Source organism: Sciurus vulgaris, assembly GCF_902686455.1.
Source record: "Sciurus vulgaris genome assembly, chromosome: 5".
Taxonomy (NCBI): Eukaryota; Metazoa; Chordata; class Mammalia; order Rodentia; family Sciuridae; genus Sciurus; species Sciurus vulgaris.
The window spans coordinates 93,322,795-93,346,159 of NC_136465.1; the positions used below are offsets into that span (position 1 = coordinate 93,322,795).

The 23,365-nt window shown below is 35.8% G+C and overlaps 1 protein-coding gene across 12 annotated transcripts in view; it reads right to left on the reverse strand.

The window, feature by feature from the left end:
* The window catches only part of LMNTD1 (lamin tail domain containing 1), a 475,302-nt gene that overhangs the window by 44,476 nt on the left and 407,461 nt on the right, over nt 1–23,365 (reverse strand). For 11 of the 12 annotated variants that reach the window (XM_079139428.1, XM_079139427.1, XM_079139422.1 and 8 more), the window contains 2 exons: nt 4,494–4,603; nt 1,679–1,911 (listed from right to left, as the gene is read on the reverse strand). In XM_079139428.1, the coding sequence (XP_078995554.1) occupies nt 1,679–1,911; nt 4,494–4,510 (250 nt within the window). In that variant the 5' untranslated portion in view covers nt 4,511–4,603. Of the gene's footprint in view, nt 1–1,678; nt 1,912–4,493; nt 4,604–14,505; nt 14,697–23,365 lie in introns of those variants that run through there. The other variant, XM_079139425.1, reaches the window with a different exon arrangement.

A 23,365-nucleotide genomic window follows, 5' to 3' on the forward strand; every position in this document is an offset into this window, starting at 1 on the left:
CATGCTCTATCACTGAGCCCCACCTCTTGCCCATAATTACTAGAAAGGATACCTCAAAGGATAATTTTGAGAAGAAACACTTGGAATTAAATTAGCTCATTCTCAATCAAGTGAGTATTTATTAATTCATCATTAAATTTCATTGGGAAAGAATAATATATGGCATTCTCCTTAATAGCTCATCCTGGTCAAAGAAAGTCTTGAATTCCCAAAGGAAGAAAACCTTGATTTTGATCCCAGTTGCTATTTTATCTAGAACAACAGGTGACATTGAAACAAATGCAACAAGTCCAAGTGGACCCAGAAATCTATCTACAGAATCTATAGCAATGAAGGAGAAGATGACATCCCAATTCATATCTTGCCTTTCAAAGGGAAGCCAGAAAATTTTGTCACACCCCCTCCCATTATGAAAAGCATTTAGAGTTGATCCCAAATACAGAATATCTTCCATGATATAGTGTATAGTGCCAACTGATGGAAAATCTTCCCTTCCTAGATCTAGAATTTGTATTTGCATTTTGAGCATATGGGTTTTGGTTATTACACACAAGTTCAGTGTAAACTTAAGATGCTTCATTGGAAAATTTATCTTAGTTATACAAACAAGGAAATGTGGGGAAATGACTATAATGGCAGTAGGGAAAAACCCTGCTTAACACTGCATTGAAGGTTTAGGAAAACACCAGAAGCAGAATTAAATACAGATGAGATGCAGCCAGACTGTAAATGTTCACAAAATGGGAGAGGAAATGGAGGCATCAGATCTCATGTGTGTTTGTACTACCAGTTTTGAAACTTGTTGATTGTTAATTGAAACACAGAACCCAATCTACAACATTCTAAAAGAAGGTGTTACAGGTATATTAAAATTCACATGTACTTTTATTGAGACTTACTATGTGCTAAGTTATGCATTTATTAGGTGATTTTCATATAGATGTCTTCTAATACTTACACTAATTCTGTGATGTTGATATTGTAATCTCTATTCTATAGTTATGGAAAATAAGACCCAGAGATGCTATGCATTTTATTGTGGAGGATAGGAAAACAGTTGATCCTGTGTTTCCAGGAACAGGATACTTTCTGTAAACCATGGAATATTCCTCAACCTGGTGAGGAACAAGCTCTGTGAAGTGTGGGTATTGCTGAGCATGTAGTTGACAACTGTGAAAACTATCTCTGACAATCACAGTGTTGGCTACATCTTCTTCTCCTTCAAGTTCTCTTTATTGCTTCCCCCTTTTCTCTTTGCCATTTTATTATTTGCTTTTTATTTCTTCTTTTTCTTATTTGTCTATTCCTTATTAGAGTATTCAAGTACTCAAGATGTTCCTTAATCCTTCTGGCAGCAGTCAGAGGAAGGGTCAGTAACACTTTACATTATAATGTTTAATTCACTAGCAATTCAAAATCAGACAACCCACAAACCTCATGGTTACTCTTGACATCTTAATCATGGGAGGATGTATTTGGGCACATGCATTTATGTGGCCTGATTTTAAGACTGCAGTTCTAGAGTCAATGACTGGTGGCCAAGTTCCTCTGCATGTGACAGGGGAAATTAGCATTATTGGGGACAAATAATAAAACATCAATCTGGATGGGAGGTACATAATGAATCAAAAGGAATACATACTTTAAAAATAATTTAGTCGGTATATATTTTACTTACCCATGTTGCTGTCTTCTTGGGAAAAGCTGATTACAGATTTAGAAGCCATTTGCCCCATCGTGGATGCAGTTATTCTACTAATCTGAGCACTAGACAGATAGCAACTGAGCGGAATTTCATGGGACAATGACCATGACCGTGGCAGTGTTGTAGAATCTGAATCTGTGGTGTTTGCTAAAAAATGTACTGAAGAGTACTGTTTCACTGGGGCAATTTTAACTTTGTCTTCTCTTCTGTGTACAAAAATTATAATGAACAAGGTAAGAAACTCAAAATGACCACAAATACAAGACTGTTGTGCTAAGTGCACAGAGCTCTGTTTTTCAAAGGTATTGTGCACTTAACACATAACATCTTATATTTCTAGTTCTAACAATCCGAAAGGACATAAAACTTAATTTATTACTTTTTTCTATTTAAAATCAATGAATTCCCACTGTAGATGGTTTTGAAAATGTGTAAAACAGGAAGAGGAAAATAGTAATCACTGTAATGCCACTGACCAGAGATTTCACCATATCCTTCCAGGTTTTTTTAATACACAATTTACTCAAACTTGAAACTCTTTAAACCACTTATACTCCACTTCTGTGATTTAATTTATCATGTTTTCTCTCTGCAGTAACATAAAAAAATCATAATCCCTATGATTGCTTATTATAACTTTTTCCTTTTGTTCCTGGCACTGCTTAACTAATTTTCCCATATTAACAAAGATTTCACCTTTAATATATGCTTTCACATAAACTCTGTGTGTGTGTATGTGTATTGAACAGAATGGTAGAAAAGAAGAATGACAATTTTCAGGTACTATTAAAATAAGCGAGTTTTATTATAAACAAAGATTTTTTCCTCTTTTTGATAAATATAAAAGCATTTGTTAACTCTCACACGATCATTTGAACAAGGTCCTAAAAATGCAATACAATTATTTTACAAGTTAAGCAATATTATCATAAGGCTCATGAAAAGGCTTACGATGACTCCATTTTATGAGTCACATGGATGCTCTTCCACATGCAGTTCATGTGTTTGTGCATGCAGGCTTGTGATTAATGCATACACTGAGAACAAAGGTCTTGGGGTCCAAAATCCTTCCTCATTCTGAAAACTTGGACAAATAGCCTGTTCCACCATCTTCCTTTTGGGTGGCCACATATCTACCTACTGTTAAGTCTGGAGTTAAGTATTTTACTTTGTGGATTATCTGCTTTGATCTGTCTTCCAGAGCACTTGTACAGTTATTATAGCCAGTCTCTGGTTGGTTTGTTTCTTTACAATGGTTCCAACAAGAAATGAGGAGCTTCTGCCCTGCCATCTTGTTATGTCCTCCTCACAATCTTGTTCTTTAGTTTGGGAGTTTCCTCAACAGAAATATTATATCTAGAAAGCTTTATTGTCACAACTAGACTATTTTAAATGTATCCCTCTTAGAAGGCAAGGCCATCTCAGGCAAATTTTGTAAAAAAGTTAAATGTTATTGGCTTTGAAAATTGCAGTGTTACTAGCCCATTGCTCAAAGCTTGAGTCCTTGCCAGGCAGCGGATACCTCAGGCATTCACTTTTGTCAGAAAAACTCTAACCCCTGACTGGGGTGTGATTCTGGAGTTTATGGGAAGGAGACGACAGAGGTAGACTGTCAAATCACAAATATTTCATCTCTGTTCAGCCTGAGACAGGATCATATGACCTGATTTCTCCCTCACACTGTCTGGAATATATAGGGAAAGTGTTTTTCTCTTGCAACATTCCTTACATCTGGGTTTCATTACACATTGGCTATCTTTTCAGCAGGCTCATTTTTCAAGCTCCCAGTTTTCTTTTCCTCATGTAAAACAATAGCATTTCCAAATAAATTTAATTCCACAAAATATTCCCAATAAATCTTTGAAAATGTTTTGATCAGAGAAATCTGTCCCAGGGACACCAGGTGTTATTTTTGTAGTTGAATAAGAAATGTCTGGTGACTGCACACATCTTGGGAAGAACTTGAATACTCCAAGGAACTAACTGGTGTGACATAGCTCATGTCTGAACTACCCACTCGCCTACCTATGGCAGTCTCTTTGGAAGACCAGAGATTTTTCTTAGTGCTCAGTTAGCTTTCCCTTTAACACAAGAATCTTCCAAGCCCCTTCTTGGTGTTTTGCTCTTCTGTAGTTGAAAAGCACTAAACTAGGGGCCATCACATATCAGTTCCAGCAATTCAGTGTTACTTTGGGAGATGCTACTTTGGTAACACTGATGACAATTATTTCTTGACTCTTAAAACAAATATTAAAAAACAGACTTGAACTGAACAGTAAACACAGGACATCTAGGTCCAAATAACAAAGAGTTTAAATGATGCATACTCCAAAGCAAAATTGATTTTTTAGAAAACATTGGAAAACCAACACAAATGCTTTTGTTGATAAAATGATGAATATCAGTAGTAAAAACAAAATATAATTTTATATAACATCCTCCCAGACATTTCTGAAACCAAAGTCCTAATGTTTTTTTTCTCCACATTAGTTAACTAGTTCTAAAGAAATTGTGCCAATGGCCTTAGCATACTTGTCGGAAACTTCAGGACCTCTGCCAGGTCTTCTATGGTAGAAATGTGTGCAGGTGATTTTTTATATTATTCAAGGACTGGAACCTTTTAAAACAGTAGCCAGGGAAATAGTTGTAGTTCATTATTTTTAGAAAATTTGTGGAATCTATTCTAGTTCTAACTTCTTCATATTTTAAAACAAAAAAAAAAAAATCCAAATAGTCCATCAATATCCCTCTAAAACTCAGAACTTCTCCCCACTTATGCCATTCTTACTTCTCTTGTTTCTCCATTTTATCTTTCTGACTTTGAACTTCACTGTTCTGGGTCTCCGAAGCTCCCTGAATGCCTTGTCTTTTGTCTTAGAAAGAGGTCTCTTTTCTTTCCTAGAAAAAACATTATGGGAGTTAGCAACGAATACAAATGAAGTTTAGGGCAGAATTTCTTGAAAGTGACCTTACCCTATTAATCCAACTATCTTCAATTTACCAGATTTAATGATTTCTTTACCATTCTGGTGCCAAAAACTGAATTTTCATGTGACTGTGTAAGTACTGACATAGCCAGTACTTCTACTAGTTAAGGATACAAGACAAATCCTCAGTGAAGGTATGTAGCAGCTCATACAGGAGGGCAGTAGCCCTGCAAAGAGACCTTTATGACAACCACTTCCACATCTGGCCAACACTGCCTCTTAGAACACTATGAGGTAATGTCTCCATAGTTACAAAGTTTCAGTCTCTGAACAATTACTATGTTGCTGCTGCACCTGCTTTGCAGTTGCAGACATTAAATAATGTAACTCGCTTTTAAGACAGCCACATCTCCTACCAGACAGACTATGACACTGAAATGTTTAATATCCTATTTTTGATTTTTTAGGGTCAAGGCCAGTATATAAATATTGAGGGAATTTATTACAATTCCTCTCTTCCTTTCTCTTTCTTTGACAAATACTTAAAGAAACAGGCAGCAGGAACAGAAAACATCAATTTAAGGCAAAAAGAAGCCTATTTAAGAACCAAAGCCAGAAACCTAAATTATAACTAGTAACACCAGAATGATTTAGAAGAAACCACTAATTCAGTTTCTACTGTGTAAAAAACCCACACTTAATGTTTCATGATAATGATGGTATGAGAATAAGATTAACATATGAAAGTACACGATTCTACACAGAAGTAAGACATTAATGATGATGATTACTGGATGAGAGAATTCATTCAACAAATATTTAATGATCATTAACTATGTACCAGGAACTGGCTGAGTACTACTATTAATAATTTTTGATTTAGGGAATGATGAAAATACATCTTCTAACCCAGATTTGAAAATGACTTCTATCTTGAAATGATAAACAATATTTAGGTACAAAAGGACAATGAATAAAGTAACTTCTTTAATAAGTTAAAATTTTAAAAACAAGATATATATTATACAATAAGACAAGAGGAGAATAAACATTTGACTATTATTTTTTCTATCTCAGAGATGAAGCAAGTACTTGTCAGCATTGTGGGTAAACTATGCAAAAACAACATCAAGAGATGTGTAAATTACACTTAGGCTTAGAAAAAATTAAAAATGGATTTATAATTTCGTGCCTAGTTTCCCTACTTACCAGTATGGATGAAGTCATTATGACTTCATTTGTCTTCTCAGAGAACCTATTCATATTTTTCAACAGTTTTGGAGGAAAAAAAAAATCTACCAACTGAGAAAAACTTTTAAAAACTTTAAATTTGTGAATGTTTCAATATTAATTCCCCATACAGTATATTTTCCTTATTTCCTTTCCTCAAATTACTGCATATGTGCAACAAGAACCAATTTACTTTTTTACTGCTGTTGAAACTAATCTAGTGGTTTTCAACAGGGGCAAAGTGAACCACAGGGAGCATTTTGTAAAATGAGGGGACACTGATAGCAGTCATAAAGATCTGGGCGGGAAGCTAGTGGTATTTAGAGGACAGGAGCCAGAAATACTAGACTTTCTGCAATTTGGCAAATAATCCTACTTGGCAAAGAATTCCAAGAGGTATTTATATACCTCTTGACTTGCCAGATATTCATACAGGTGGAAAATAGATTATGAATTATACAAGTCTAGTGCCACATTGCATATCAACATGAAATATTTTGCACAATTTTAATATACATTAGTTTCCAGGAAATAACTATTTATTACTTATATTGAGGGAAGGTTACATCCCGATTGACTCAGTTCTTTCCCAATAGTTGCTTATCATTTTGGGAAAATTACATCATCATTGGCAATACTGTGTGATAGTATCTATGTGGCTGATACAACTTGCCTGACCCAGGTAATAATAGTAGCAACAATGTCAGTAACAGCAACAAAATCAACCTGAATCTGATGAATCCTCTAACTTGCATATAGTAGAGGACAGAAATGCTGGCTAAAAGATCTTATATTAGCTACACATTTTCTAATTCAAGCAAACTGCAAAGGAAAAAAAAAAGCACTATAAGAAATTACATTGGAAATTTAAACACACTAGGTATTTAATGATATTAAGGAATAACTGTTAAGCATTTTAGGGGTGATATTATGATTATATTTTTTAAAGTTCTTATCTTTTAGAGATCCTAAAACATTACAAGTAAAATGATATGATGTCTGGATTTGCTTCAGATTAATGGAGGTAGACAAAAAAGATGTACCATGACTTGTAATTGTTGAATCTGGATAATAGTTACATAGAGATGTATTATACATCATGACTGTACACACACACACACACAAACATACAGATATGGATATGTGTATACATACATATCCTTTTGCTGAAAATGTGTGAGATTTTCTAGATGAAACGACTAAAAGTGGGAAGATCAATTTGGGATGCATAGGGTTCAAACACCTAAAGCATTGTTGCCGTGGCTGTCTCTAGCTTAGGAAGGACAGGGCCAAGCAGGAGATGAAGAAGAGCAGACCCGCTTCTTACTCAGTGTAATAGTCGTCGTACAGTTCTAGAAGATGGGTATTCTCTACTTTCCAAAGGAGAAAATGGAAGTTCAGAGAGAAGAAATGCCTCTTCTAAGCGTATCTGGCCAGTAAGTAGCAAAGCCAGGATTTAGCCTCACCCCTTTCTGATAAAGATACCTTCACTACACTCTTTGCTTCTGTTTTAGTTCTCAATATCTTCATAATTTCTTTCGTGGTCGTTGTCTAAATACTCGCCCACTCTTTCCAGCTTTATACTGTTCTTACTTTCTGCACTAATCTCACATCACTCTCTCCCCTGGATTTCTGTCCCCTTGTCAATTCTTTGCCTGTACCCCATCTTGAGAAAATACCAGAATTTTGCTTGGGGAACTGAAGCCCTTTAAGAATATATGTAATCTAAAATAAGAAGATGAAAACTGAGTTTCTTGTCATGAGTTTTTTACTTTGATTAAGCAAAAATTGAAAGTGGCATATTCCCATATTCTGCAATTTAAGTAACAGTCTAAATATTACATATACACAATTTTAAAAGAGTTGAAGAACACAAAAAGCAGGCAGGTTTCACACATTTGAATCTTCTCTCTCCACATATGGAGAACATTTGCACAGCAGGGGATTTTTTATTAAATTGGGAATATAAATAAAATGTCTTGAATGAATGAAGACTATATTCAGAAAGAGAATTTTCCTTTCCTCTCTGCCATGGGTAACATGCAGTTGAGTGACATACTGTTGAGGATTACAATCTAAAACATAATGTTTTTCTATCTAAAATTCAGAGTTTGAAATACAATGGTAGGAATTCAATTTCATATTTGTACCTACATAAAGATAGCATAAATCCCCACTATAAAGCATCTTGTTAGTCTAAAAATGTACTGGGTAAATTAATTTCTTTTATACAGATCCACATGTAAATAATTCGGTTTCAAACACAGATGCTATTATTTCATCTTGAAGTCAGGGTCAAATTAAGGGCTGATTGGAGGTGTTCAAAGAGAAGCTAAAGTACCATTTGCAGGGAGATTGAGGTTTTAAATAATTCATTCAAATAATCATCATGGGTCTTCCCAATAACAAAGTTCTTCTGCAAAACAACAGTAAGATCTGAGATCTGCATTTGTGATCCTAAGAATGAAACACTGGTTTGCATCCTCAGACATTTATATCAATTTCAGCAATGTTCACAAATAACTTCATAGTTATTGGACACAGTATCTTAATCTTATCCTTTATTCATAAATCTATTCATGCTCTTAATGGAATATGATCCTTATTTTTTTAGGACTGGGAAACTTAAGACTTGTTCAGAAGGCAGAGAGCTAGAATACTTGATCTTATTTGCAGAACACTGTGTTCTTTGTAGGATATTTTTAAAAATACAAATCAGTATTTTAAAAACATCAGCTACACACTATTTTTATATACTTTTACTAGCAAAAAGAAATAAACCTTACATTATTTGTATACCATATTAACTCATAACTACCAGTTTACAGATTTTAATACAAAATAAAGCACCAAACAAACTGTTGAACCAAGACCAAATGGTTGGTTTTGAGTTTTTCCGTTGATATGAATTTGCAATTCCATTTTCTTCTGTCATCTGCTGGCAACCTCCAGCAGAAAAGTTGTGTCTAAAGCCAAAGACTTATAACAAATTATTGGAGAAAAGTTTAAATTGAGGAAATTCTATCCATTAACATTTTTTTCTGTTTACAATCAAGATAAAATTGTCATTATGTAATATTATAGCTGAGTGCTGACTCTGTCAGCATGGAACACCAGTGCCCCATAGGAACAGTAGCTAAAATAAATAAAAATTTTAACCTATGTGAGAAGCACTGTATTAATGGAGTAAGAATGAATTTTTAGAAGCATGAATATGAGTCCTACCAACAGCTTCAGGCACAAATACAAGACTGCACAGATGCTAATACTAAGCAAGCCAGTGGAAACACATGTAGGTGGGGAGGGGCCTTAACCCTGGTTTCTCTTTTTCCCTGGTTACCACACACTTAACAAATCTGATGAGTGGCAGCTACTATCAGCATTATTCACTATGACTGATAGCAACAGGTGACAATGAGGGTACAGTTCACCGAAGGAGATTAGTTATTCTTGAGAAACTCCATAATACTATCTACTAAATGAAGCTGTTTTAGTAATCTGACAATTTGAAGCATAAATGAATTTAAGATGATAATTAAAATGTTTTCCCCTCATGTGCAAATGAGAGAATGGAAGAAATTGGGAGGATCCTGAGGACACTAGGGACCCTTGCCTTTTCCAAGGAATACTACCTTTCTAAATTCCACTAGGAATAGAAGAGAGAACACAAGAGTAACTAGCATCGTCTCTGAAATTAATATAGTGTCTGTGTTGCTTGTTTGAGTTCATGTGTGTGAAAAGAGAAAAAAAAAAGACATCTGAGATGGAATAAAATTCAGGCACTATTAGGAAACAGAACTCTCCAGAAGACCTTTAGCCTGATATAGATTAGTTTGCAGAAGAATGACAAGCAAGACATTTTTATTTGCTTGAAATTTTCTTGAGCAGTTCTATTAGTCTTAGCTTTGTTCTTGTTTTGTGTTTTTGTTTCTCCTTTAGTTTTCTGAGAAAATGTTTTCATGATTCACAGTCTGCTGTATTCAATAGTGAATAAGCACTGTTACTATTGCCACTATTAGCTATCATTTATCATGTTTCTAACTTGTGTTAAGAATTCTACATATATTATCTCATTTCATCCTTATAATGATGTATTATATCTTCCCTTGACAAATGAGGAAATTGATGCTCGCAGAAGTTGGGTAATTTCCCTGAGTCACACGGCTCTGGAGTGGTAGCACTGGAAAAAGTTCAGTTCTCTCTGACTTAAGAGACTGCTTTCTTAGCTATTACATTATGCCTGTTCTTGCAATAATACAGAGTACCACACAAATACATGATAATTGGATATGATACATAAACGTATCAGATATGTTCCTTGTTCTGGAATTTTTTCTTTAGGTGAAGCATCAGTATCTGTAAATGTGAACAATAAATAAATATAATGCATAACAGGGTGTGATAAGAATCAAAGGAGCAATTATGTCAAGAGCTCAAAGCACTTAGGAAAACAACTACTTTTACTGGTGCGCCTAGGAAATACTTCACAGAGGTGGTGAGATATGAGTGGATGTCAAAGAACAGATACAATCGCAAAGGCAGACAATAGAAAGGATGCGTTTGTTAACTTATTCCTCCATGCATGCATTCACTCAACAAACATTAAGTGTCTGTGGTGGTTAAGCAGTATTGTACATACTTCTGGGGAATGCATCAAAATGCAGAGGGAGAAAGCACAAGTTGATATGGCATAGGCAATCTAACTGGCTAAGGGACTGAAATGACCCTGAGAAGTAGATCCAGAGAGACAGGCCAGGCTGTGGGGAGCCTGAGCACCAGGACAAGGAGTTGAAAGCATTCCCAGTATGCACTGTGTAACAGTTATTTGTTCCTAATGGATCAATAATTAGATGAATTGCAGGATACTAAAGAAATGTTTGCTATCCTTGTCCATTCTCCTCTTGGTGGCTCTAGAGGTAATCTCTTTAAAGGCTGTATCAGTAGTAGGAGCAATAAGTTGCTCATTGTGAAGAAAGTACTCCTTATTAGTTCAGTTGGAGTTAAATTCATTCTGCTATCATATTAGGTATAGGTAGTATGAATTACATTCTGAGCAAAACTGAAGCCATAGGCCAACTTTATGGGCCAATGACCTGTGCAATCACACAGCCTCATGCTTGGTTTAATGCTCTGCTTTTGTTAATTTAAAATTTTAAATATTTTTAAAAATCAGGGCATCCATAAATTATGTAACTAATTCTGAGAAGGCTAGTTTTAAAACTGGCCCCTTAGGATAATAATGAATTATTTCAGCCAATGGAAATAAAAAATAAAATTAGTTATTTAAGAAACAAAGGTAATAATACATCTAAAAACAAAGATTTGAAAGATTTGTGATCTCATATTTATGTGGATAATGTTTAGCTCCTGTCACTAGGGTACTGATTGCTCCAAAGGTGGGAAAGATAATGGAGGCCTGAATGGGGACCAGGGTCTCTTAGGTTTCGGAGCCAGATACTTTTGAAGGCAAATCAGGACTGCTTCATGGGTTTGTTCTGAGAACTTACCTGAAGTAACTTCCCCAGGCCTTAATTTCCTTTTCTTTGAAAGGGAGATAAAAAGAACACTGTTATAAGAATATTATATAAATTATATAACTAGGAACTCCAAAACCTACATTTATTATTCATAACATCCATTTCATTGACCTTAATGCTAAAAGAAATTTCCCTTTATATTACATTTTGAGAGTGCTGTGACTTAATTTTACTTAAAGCAAATGGCAAAGTGGCATCTATTTATGAGACTCCTTAAATGAGATGGTATATGAAGAATGTTTTAAAATATTTTTTCCAATATAAATCTTTTGGGGGATTTATATGTGTACAAAAATCCATCATTTTCATACCATCTCTAGTCTAATGAAATGCACACCTAAGTGTTCCCAATCAGCAAACACACCAAACTTGCAACTTAGAATCCTACAGGGTTACAATGAGGAAGAAGTGAAGCAATAAAAGAGAGGGAGTTGAAAGAACTAACAAAAATATCATGTGGCAAGAAATAGAAGCAACGAGACAATAGAAAATTAGAGGTCACAGACTTATAGATTTGAATATCAAAAAAGAAAACATGCACACGGAGCTACTGTGCCAGCACACTTCCTTCTGTCTTCCTCCCTCCCTCCTTCTACCCAATGTCCTTGGGGAAATGGGGCTACACTACATTCACCTCCTCATTACTCACTGGCCCTGTTGTGATGTGCTTTCTTCCCTTATGATGAACAATGCCTGGTCTCCTAGTAGCCCCATCTGCTGGCTTTCATGTTCAGTCTCCTTCTTGGAACATTGACACCACCAGCTGCTCCTCTGTTGGCACTGTTTCCCCCTCTGATTCTGTTACATCACTCTTGCTTGTTTTTCCTTTCCAAACCCTTATCCAACTCCCCTTCCTTCCTCCTCTTTTTCTCCGAGTTCAGAGACTCCGCTGTGTCAGTCCTACCCTGCCTCTGCTTTCCTATTTTTTTTTTTTTTTTAGTGATATTACTCTTCTCTTTTCAACCAACACATCTTTGTGACACTAAATCTTTAGCCTATTCTTTCTCCTTGAGCTCTAGTTCAGCAATTCTAATTGCCTACAGCAAATCCCAGATTTTCCCAACTCTGCTATCTCTACTGATTAGGGACTTCCTTGAAGGAAACAAGAGTCCATCCCAGTTCTAGAATTAATGAGAATTCAGGCTGGTAAAGGGTATCAGTCATCCTTCCTATGAACAAGGAGGCCAGAAACAGTGCACTGTGATCGTTTCGCTCCCCAAGCTTGAGGTCTGTTTTGAAATGAGCAGAGCCCTGAGGTAGCTGATAGCACAGCATTTCTCTGAAAGACTGAAAAGGTCATAGGGCCTCACCCCTAGAATGTTTAGCTGGTCCTTCTGCCTAGATCTGTGATGCCAATTTTTTCTGATGGTTCTACTAGGTGTGGAATGGGGAGGATCCTTGTCAGAGGTCAATCCTGTTTCCTAAGAAATTTGTCACTAGCAATGGGGTAAAATTGGCTTCTTGGCATAATCCATTCTTCTCCTAGTGACTCAATTTTGCTTTTAACTTTTCCAACAGGCTCTGAAAGCTCTTCCTCTTCAACTTCACACCAGGTGCTGTGGGAATCGCATTTGGTACATCAGGGTACCGGCCTGAGCTGGATTTGAGTTTAGCCTATCCTAGTCCAGATGAAGTCTGGGAACACTCTATCCTTAATGTTCAGAACTTTTATATGATCTAGCATCACTGACTATAGCTCAGATTTTGCTTTACTCTCCCTCTCCAAACCTGTCTCCACTAGCACAGCCAGTGTTAGGGCATTTGTAATGAAGCTGATTAGTATAGAACTTGATGTCCCAAATTCCCTTGTGTTCACTAAATTTCTTCTTCTCATATTCTTTTCTCCCAGACACCTAATCCCCAAATCAGTTTCTCATCTTGACAAATCCATCTCCTTTGTTAACCCTAAACAAACCATTTGTTGGTTTATTTTATTCTGTCTCCATGGTAACTCCCATCTGTTCCTCCATCACCTGGCTCAAAGAAAATATTCCGTTTTCTCTCTCTTGTGATGTGCCTTGACTAATTCAATGCTTCAGCCAAATTAATCTGTGGAGTATCTGTGTGTGTCCTTGCTTTCTCACATTCATGCTTTTGTCTAACTTCTCACTGATAAATAACACCCTTTGCTACAAAGCCACCGCCTCTAAAAATCAATTCATTTTTCCAAACCAGTTTTCTTATTTCTAAAATGGAATTAATGCCTATTTTATAAGAGATTGAATAGAACAATGTGAATAATGCACTTTAAATGAGTTATTATTTTATTAATATTAATGTCATTATCACCCATCTCTGCCATAAAGTGTTTTCTGACTCTCCTAAAACTAGAAATGATTCCTTTATCTTCTGAATATCCATGAGGCACTATTTTACTTTCCTTCTCCTGCCATCATAACTTCCTGTATTACATTATAACTTGTTTTCGCACATGCCATACCTGATCATAATAGATCCTAAGCTCTCTGAGGTCGGGGACCAGTGTTGGAACATCTTTGTTCCTTTTTCTTTGCACAGAATAGGCACCTTCTAAGTATTTGGAAGGAACAAAACCACCCCAGTGGTAATTACAGCTTTTCTATCATTTTTACCCACAAATTGCATCTTGATGGAATTACAAATTAACAAATCCCACTACACCTAGAAATTACAGAGTGAATCATTCATCTGGAGGGTGATTACCTGACTCTTTTTGAGAGGTGCTGGCAGGCTCTAAAAGGCAAAGACATGAAGAAGGCGGTGCTGCTGCTCAGAAATAAGAAAGTAAAAGGAATTTTATCCCTGGAGTTTTTAAATTCTAAGTCAGAACTTCTTCCATTCTTCTGGCTGTATGATGCACCATTATTTTACTGACTAAGTCCTGAATAGGGAGCTTCATAGGAAACTTTGGCATAAAGCTAGGACCCCCCAAGGGACAACTTGCATTTCTCAACCTTAGCTTTAAGAGAAGAAAGTAAAGGAAAATCTCTCCTGAGAGTTTGAACCTCAAGCCATGATTCACAGAAGTGCAGTTCAGAACGCACACCAGTAGTGTGATGTATTTAATACAAAGTGTTCTCATTTTACTATTAGTGGCCTTAAGTAACTTGGAAATCAATGCTTTTACAAGACATTCCATCCAGAGCCAGAACAATGCCATAGATGTCATTGATTGTACAAGGCATCCCATTTTCAGAGGTGTTAAAATGTGGGGGAAAAAAATCATCTTAGAATTAATGCAGCATGTTGTTTCCATTAAGGACAGAGAAGGTCTGCAAATACCTCAAAGGGGAAGATAATGAAGTGAAGCCAAACCTCCCCTTCTTTGATGTTTTGACCAGGTCCTCTTCCAGAGACCAGTTAGGAAGTAACTCTTAAGTTTAGAAAATAAATTGTGAGTGGGACATTTTAGGGTCTGTATTGGTCTTGTCGTCCTGTCCTATCAAGCTCATGGTGGTAGAGTATGTGGGGTTGGAAGGTGATGGTGGGAATCAATTTCTCTAATCCCAGGGGACCACGTGTTGTACTCATGAGTGCCTTGACTTCATTTCTGGAGAGGCTGCTTACCTCATTCACCTGCCTAGTTGTCTACGTGCCTAGTTCTCTTTCTTTCTCCATCTCACTGAGTACAACAGGACATGATTCATTCTTGCCAGCAGGCATTCTAAATTTTGGGGCATGCACATATGCCTTTGTGTTCATGAACACACCTTGGGAAGATTGACCGATCATTTCTATATTACTGTGAATAAGCCTAATTGTGGTGTTACCCTAAGTGAGAGTGACACCAGAAGGGAGGAAGAAGGGTGACTTGCTACATGTGGAAGGCAGGTGTCAGTGAGATATTGCAGTGGTGGTCTTGGGGCAAGCAGATAGTGTGAGGACCTGCAGGATGGCAGGAGGCACCAGGAGATGAGGATGCGCCAAAAATGAATTAATCAATTTTGTAGTCCCCCCAACCCCAGGGGATCCTAGTGGGGGCAGGGTAAAATAAAAATAGAATATGCTTTCAGTGTGACTTGAGATACTGATCACAGAATGAATTGCATATGTGAATAAGTTTCATGCAAAGCTGTGGAGATGAGGGAGTTGTTTAATACTGTACTGCTCAGTGATGTGAGGGTCACTACCACAAGTGTAGTCTAGTGCAGATTCAGACTAGGAACCAATATTCAGCAATTTTCCTAGGTGTCTTCTGCCAACTCTGCACTAGAGTTTTATGTGCAGCCTCTTATTGCATAAGAAGCATACAATCTTGAAATTCACTACAGCAAAATAATGAAAATACTCTTCAAAGAGCTGTCTTAGAGATACAGTAAATCTGTCACCTATAAAGTAACCAAGACCTAACCTAAGTGTTATCAGCACAATGTAATCCAGATCATACAATTTTAGTTTTGAGTATATTTTGTTACTTATAAAATGTGATATGTGATCTATAAATTGATTGAAACCATAAAACTTAATCAAACTGATGTAATTCAGGAAGATCTGTGTGGTGTCCTTATTCTATTCTTTGGACAAATGAAAGATGATGAGAAAAGATAGTAGTATCATGCTCAAACAAAATACTAACCCAACAAATGTTATTCCAATCCAACTTTTCCTAAGGGAGGAATAATCATACATTTTAGTTTCATGTTTTTTCCCCTTAGACTGTGAGTTGTCTGTCAAGTAAATGTTTGTGGTGGGAGAGGGGCAGGCAATTATTTAATTAAACACCAGGTACTGCCAGTCATCTGTGATATTTAAAATTGCTGTTTGATTTCTCCATCTGAGTGTTCTGCATGACATGTTATACTCCAAAACCAAGTTCATTATCATACTCACTTTCCAAAACATACTGTAGGTGTTATTTCCATCTGCTTGTACTCTCAGTAAAAACCCACTAGACTGCTCAAGCCAATGTGTTTCTGCATCTATGCTCTTTTTGCAATAGTATCAGTAAGGCTCTCCACAGGTCTCTCTTGATGTATCAAAAGAGCCTCTAAGGTGTGTTCCCTTCCCCAGTGCATTCTCTGCAGTGCAATATCTCCAAAATTATCTCAAGCATAGATATAATTGTTTAGAATCTCTGATGCTCAAAGAAGAAAGCAAAAACTCCATGTCTTGGCTTTGGTCATTGATGACCTGAGCAAAGATGAGTTTTATCATTATCTCTAGCCTTTATTCTCATTGAAACCTATAACCCATCCACAGCAGGCCACTAGATATCTCCTAATGCCTCTAAGGCTATATAATTTAATTTAGTTATTTAGTTGCCCAAAACTCCATATCCTCTTTTGTTCAATGGAAAACTATTACTCATCCTTCAAGGTTTCAATTACATGTCATCTCTATAGTCTTTCATGACTACTTCTACCTTCTCTTCATCCGTGTTCCATGTATCTCCATTTCAGTATTGATTCTGTTGTGAAAGACAAAGCTGATAGGCAATCAGCTTGAGCTTCAGCTGTACCAACTGTACATAGCTGCTGTTTTGATTGATTGGCGCTTGCTCAATATAATTATTAAACATTTTGAGTAGCACTTCGAACTACAGGTATTATTTCAGATCTATCTCCACCATGACACTGTGAAGTCAAGAGCAAGGGCTGTGTGTCTGGTTCATTCTCATGTCTCCAGGGACCAGCATTTCTGCATATAGGTGTGTTCTTTCTATGTTTGTTGAAATGAACAAAATGTAGACAATTGGTCTTTTCAGTATTGTTTCGATGAGAGCACTGCTTTTATCTAAATAGTTACTATATGAAGGTGGCCAGATCTACACCAAAGTAATCATCAATCTATCTGATGATCAAAGCTAAACTATGGATTTCAGAAGTTCAGGGGCAGTATATAACAGAAGGTTGGGTAGTCTCATGAGCTTTCTTTGAAATTGGGTAGGAAAAAAATTCCAGACTTGAGAAGCAGACAAACCTGAAATTAAGTTGAGAGAACTCTCTTAACACCATGAGACTTTGATAAGCTACATACATTTCTCTGAGATCTGGCTTCTTTTCTTCAGAAGTGGGGAATGCATATGTTCTTTACAGGGTTGAGAGGAGAACTGAGTGAGATCAAGTATTTAGGAACAGGACATGTAATCTTCCATGAACAGTAAAATGTAGCCTATTTGGAACTGATTTAACTTAGTGGATAAGCTTTGCATTATGAAGAGTAACCTCTCCAGTCAGAATGAGAGTAAGAAAAGGCAGGTGAGGAGTGTATTCCTAGCAGCATCCTGTGAAAGCTGTACGTGAGTCACACAAGGGACCCCATGTTTGTTACTATGAGTGATTCTCACTGTGCTGCTGAGAAATGATCAAGTGGCCACTATTATGTACTAGGGATAAATTTAGGCCCCAGGCAGTGCTCTTTATCAAAAGAGGAACTACTGTGATACTGTCTCTCAAGCATCTGGTTTTAAACCATCTGGATCCATTTCAATTTGATGATGAAATATGAGGAGTAACTAGGTAATACAGTTCATAGGTCAGCTGTCAAGACTGAAAACGTCATCATAGTTATTATTTCCTTGACCTTCTGACCCTATTAGGATTAGGAAAGGTGATTCTTGGACAAACAAGAAGTGGAACACCCCTAAGTCACAACATTTGATACTAGGCATCAAATATTAACTTGGAAACTGATAGGTAGGAATAATTGATATGATGAAGGATTAAGTCTAAATTAGAAGATTAATTTACCTTTATTTATACCTGGCTTCTTGTATTCCTCTACTTCTGTATCATACTTTTACATGTGAGGATTAAAAGCTTGGCCTTATGTGTCCCATATCCAGCAGGCAAGGAATGTCTCCTCACTGAAGACAGGAAGACTGCATGGAACTCTATGGATTTTCAGGACCTAATTGGGATACCCAAATGGCCAAAAGGAGAGTTCCAGCCAAGATCTTGTTGTGGTTTCTTCTCTTTACTTGAAAGTACTGCTGCTTCAAATTTTTGGTAGCCCTGAATAGCCCAGTCTGTGTATCTGTGTCAACAGAGGGTAGTGAAGATGAAGTGCAAGATTTACTTCCAAGTTTATTCTGTAGTTTGCCAATCAAATTAAACTAGCTGTTGTTTTTATTCTTGTTCATCAGCAAATTTCATACAAGGATATCACGCAACTTAGATAGGTCTGTCTCCAAATGGTGATTTGCTCAGAAGCCTACAAAGAATCAAATAAAATACTCGGATTCCATAACTAAGAATAATCTTACTGTCAGCTTCAATAGGAAGGAAGCGTGAACCAGAGGAAATTGTTCGCATTTCTGAAAGATTTCTTGGGGTCTTTGGTACTGCTTCCTGTCCTAACATGGGACCAATAAATTAGAAGTTTTAGCTGAAGTAGTGAATATTGTTGTCACGGAGGCCTCAGGTTACATGCTCACTTGTCCTTTGAACAGAGCTCCTGTGACTTTGTGGTCTACCTCTTGGGAGCCTACAGATATACATAGACTTTGAAATTTCTCCAAATTCAGAACTTAAATAGATGCTGTATAAAAATGTTGCACTGTCTGAAGTTTTAAAAGTGAATCTTAAAAACTACTGCAGAGTCCTAAATCAGAATTATAGACAAGCCATTTTTTGAAGACACAGATAAACTAAAATAGTCTTAAGAGGAGCCAGTAGGACAGTCTCCCTGTTATGATCAGAAAAGGTTAAAAATTTCAAGATATATGAAGAGAGTTCCTCTAATCTAATTCCTTTCTACTTCCTAATGACATGATCCTAAGGAATCCACTAAAAACAATTAGAACCACTAAACAAATACAACAAGAGTCCAGAAAAATAGGTGTTCATATATGGTAATTTTCATATTTGGATGAATAATTCAAAAATAAAATTAAGAGGAAATTCTTTTTGTAAAAATACTAAAATGAATAAAATACTTAGAACATATGTAGCAAACTAATGGCAAAGCACATACAGTGAAAACTGCAAAGCTTTGTTAAAGGAAATTAAAGAATATCTAAATAAATGGAAAGAAATCTTATGTCCACAGACTGAAAGATTTAATATTGTTAAGATGGCAAAACTTTCTAAACTAATCTACAAATTCAGTGATCCCTACAAGAATCTTACCTGGATTCTTGATAGAAATTGACAGGTAGATCCTAAAATTCATACAGAAACTTAAGGGACTCAAATAGCCAAAACACCCTTGAAAAAGATGAAAAAAGTTGGATGACTCACACTTTTGATTTTAAAACTTACTACCAAGTAATAGTAGTCAAGGTAATGTGATACTGGCATGAAGATGGATATGTAGATCAATTACCTAGAATGGGCAATCCAGAAATACAACCTTACCTGTATGGTCAACCAATTGACCTTTAACAGGGTGCTAAAACCATTTAATGTGGGAAAGAATAATTTTCAACAAAGGGTGTTGAGATAACTGAATATCCACATGCCATAGAATAAATTTGGACCCCTGCCTCACACCTTCTACAAATATGAACTCAAAATGGATCAAAGAGTCACATGTAAGAATTAAAACTTCAAAACTTTTAGAAAACATAGGAGTAAATCTTGATGACATCAATTTGGCATGTTTCTTAGATACGACACCAAAATCTTGGGAAACAATAGCAAAAATTGTAATCTATCAAAATTAAAACTACTGTACTTCAAAGGACACTAGCAAGAAAGTGAAAAGACAACCCATAAAATGGAAGAAAACAGTAATATACAAATGGTCAGTAAGCACAGGAATAGAAGCTTGGCATTATTAATCATTAGAAAATGCAAACTGATGTCATTTCATATCCACAAGGATGGTTATTATAAAAAACATCATAGCAAGTGCTGGTGAGGTAGTGAAGAAATCAGAACTCAATTATTGCTGGCGGAAACGTGAAATGGTGCAGCCATTTTGGAAAACAGTCTGGTAGTTGCTCAACAACTTGAGTTACAATTTCACTCAGCAAGTCCACTCTATGTATAAGCCCAAGAAAAATGAAAATGTATGTCTATACAAATACTTGTATAAAAATATTCATAGGAACATTATTCATAATGATCAAAAGATGAAAATAACTCAAATGTCTATTACCAGATGAATGAATAAACAAAATGTGATATATTTATATAATGCAATATTATTATCAACAATAAAAAGTACTTGTTTGCTACAGCATTGAGAAACATTGAAAACATGCTAAGTGAAAGAAGTTGGTCACTAAAGACTACATACCTGATTCCATTTACACAAAATGTCCAGAATAGGCAAATCTATAGAGCGAAACTAGACTAGATTTGCCTTGGCTGTGGTGTCTGAGGAGGGGATGGCACTGACAGGTAAATGGTCTGGAGTTTCTTTTGAGAATAATGAAAATGTTTTAAAATTAATTGTTGGAATGGTTGCATAACTCTGTGAGTATACCCAAAAAATGTTGAACAGCATATTTTAAATGAAAGAATTAAATGATAAATAAATGACCTCTTAATAAAATTGTTAACTAACAATGAAGATGATGAGGATATCATTACTACTATTAGTACTCTATTCCCAGTGCTCTTAATAGTGCCTGGCATGTGCACTATTATTAGACATGTGCCTGATAAGTTAAAGGAACACTTTCTATATATTGACTTAGCATAATTCAGTAATGCTCATTTAGGGCTCATTTTCATGATGAACGATGATATACAAATGAATGTGGAATATACTTTCTTTGTAGTAATCATTAAATTTTAACATACATAAGTCTTTTCAGGTTTACTACAGCATTATTGACAATTGCAAATATATGAAATCAACTTCAGTGTTCATCTATAGAAAAGTGGAAAAAGATGTGTGATATGACTCAGCCTAAAAAAGAAGGAAATCCTGTCATTGGTAACATATGGATAAACCTGAAAGGCATTATGTTAAGTGAAATGAGTCAGGCATGGAAAGACAAATAGTGCATGATCTCATCTATATTTGGAAACTAAAAACATTGAACTCAGAATTGAAGTGTACAGTGGTGGTTTTCAGGGACTGGGTGGAAATGGGGTAAGGTAGTCAGGGAAATATTAGTCAACAGAGACAATTTTGCAGTGAGATAGAAGGCTTATTTCTTCCAGCTAAGTTCTCAACAGCCTATCCAGAGTACAAGTTTCTGCTTTTAATAATGCTGTAGTTTTCTAAAAGTAGTATTTGCACAGCACTCATTTCAAGAAATCTATTGTACAAAATGGTGACAACAGTTAATAACAATGTATTATATTTTGAAAATTACCAGGTGATATTTTATGCTCTTGCCAAAAAAATTATAAATGCATGTTAAGGTAAATGCATGTTAAGGTAAATGCATATTAATCAGCTTAATTGAGTCATTTTGGGGAATATATATTTCAAAAACATCATGTAATGATAAATATAAACAACTTTTATTTGCCAATTTTAAAAACTGGGTAAATCAACATGGAGAGCTTGCTAAAATACAGATTCTTGGGCCCAAACACTTGAGATTCATTTCACAATGTCTGGAATGAGATTCAGGTATCTGAATTTTTAAGTCCTCTTCTAAAGTGCTGTGCAAATACTACTTTTAGTGAACTATAGCATCATCAAAAGGAGAACCTTTACCCGGTGAGATGGTGCACACCTGTAATCCCAGTGGCTCCCGGAGGCTGAGGCAGGAGGATCATGAATTCAAAGCCAGCCTCACCAAAAGTGAGGCACTAAGCAACTCCTTGAGACCCAGTCTCTAAATAAAAATACAAAATAGGGCTGTGGATGTGCCTCAGTAGTTGAGTGCCCCTGAGTTCCATCTCCAGGTATCCACCCCACCCCACAAAAGCAGAAGCTTTGTTCTCTGGATGGGCTGTTGAGAATTCAAGACTATTTAAGTTCATATTTTCTCAGCACTGGTCAGTGGGAGAGGCAGGGAAAATATTGATAACCTGATTCACGTAGGATGAAGTACAGATTCCTTTTCTTTTAAAATTATTTCTTATACATATAAGAAATAATATACAGTTGATATGCTCTGAATAAAGAGCCTATTTCTACCTTTTTGGCTTATGGGTGAATTAATGAATTCATTAGAACAAAATCACAACAGTCTGTCAAGTGAAAGGAGATTTCTCAAAATGAGATCTCAATGTGCAAGAAAATTTAAAATTTGTTGGTTCTCAATAAATTTCTGGTAGTAGCAGAAAGCTTCCATAAAACCATGTATCTGAAAAAATTTAAAAGCATAACAATGCAGTCACATCAATGTTTATAGCAGCTGAACTCACAATAGCTAAACTATGGAACCAATCTAGGTGCCCTTCAACAGATGAATGGATAAATTATTCAGTTTTAAAGAAGAATAAAATTATGGCATTTGCTGGTAAATGGATGGAGTTGGAGAATATCATAATCCAAACTTGAATGGAGGAACTTTAGATTACATAGAGGGAAATGAGAGGGGGAGAGTATGAAAAATGGTGGAATGAGACAGACATCATTACCCTATGTACATGTATGAATCTAAATCGCGCACAACCATAGAAACGAAAAGATGTACCCCATTTGTGTACAATGAATCAAAATGCAGTCTGTAAAAATTTTAAAAATAATTTTAAAAAATAAATAAAAACAAAAGGATGAATGTTTTCTCTGATATGTGGATGCTATTCACAATAAGGGGGCAGGTGCTAGGGAAGAAAAGAGTTACTATTAGGTAGAATGGAGTGAAGGGAGAGGAAGGGGTATGGGGGTAGGAAGGATAGTAGAATGAAACAGACATTATTATCTCATGTACATAGATGACTGCATGACCAAAGTGATCCTACAATATTTACAATCAGAAAAATGAGAAATTATACTCCACTTATGTATGATTTATCAAAATGTATAAATGCATTCTACTGTCATGTACAACTAATTAGAACAAATAAAAAAAATTTTAAAAGCACAACAATCTAAATTTTGTATCTAAATAATTTTGTTTTTTTTCTTTTATTTTAATTAAAAATCATAAATTTACATAGGGCAATGTTGTTTGATTCATTCTGTTATTT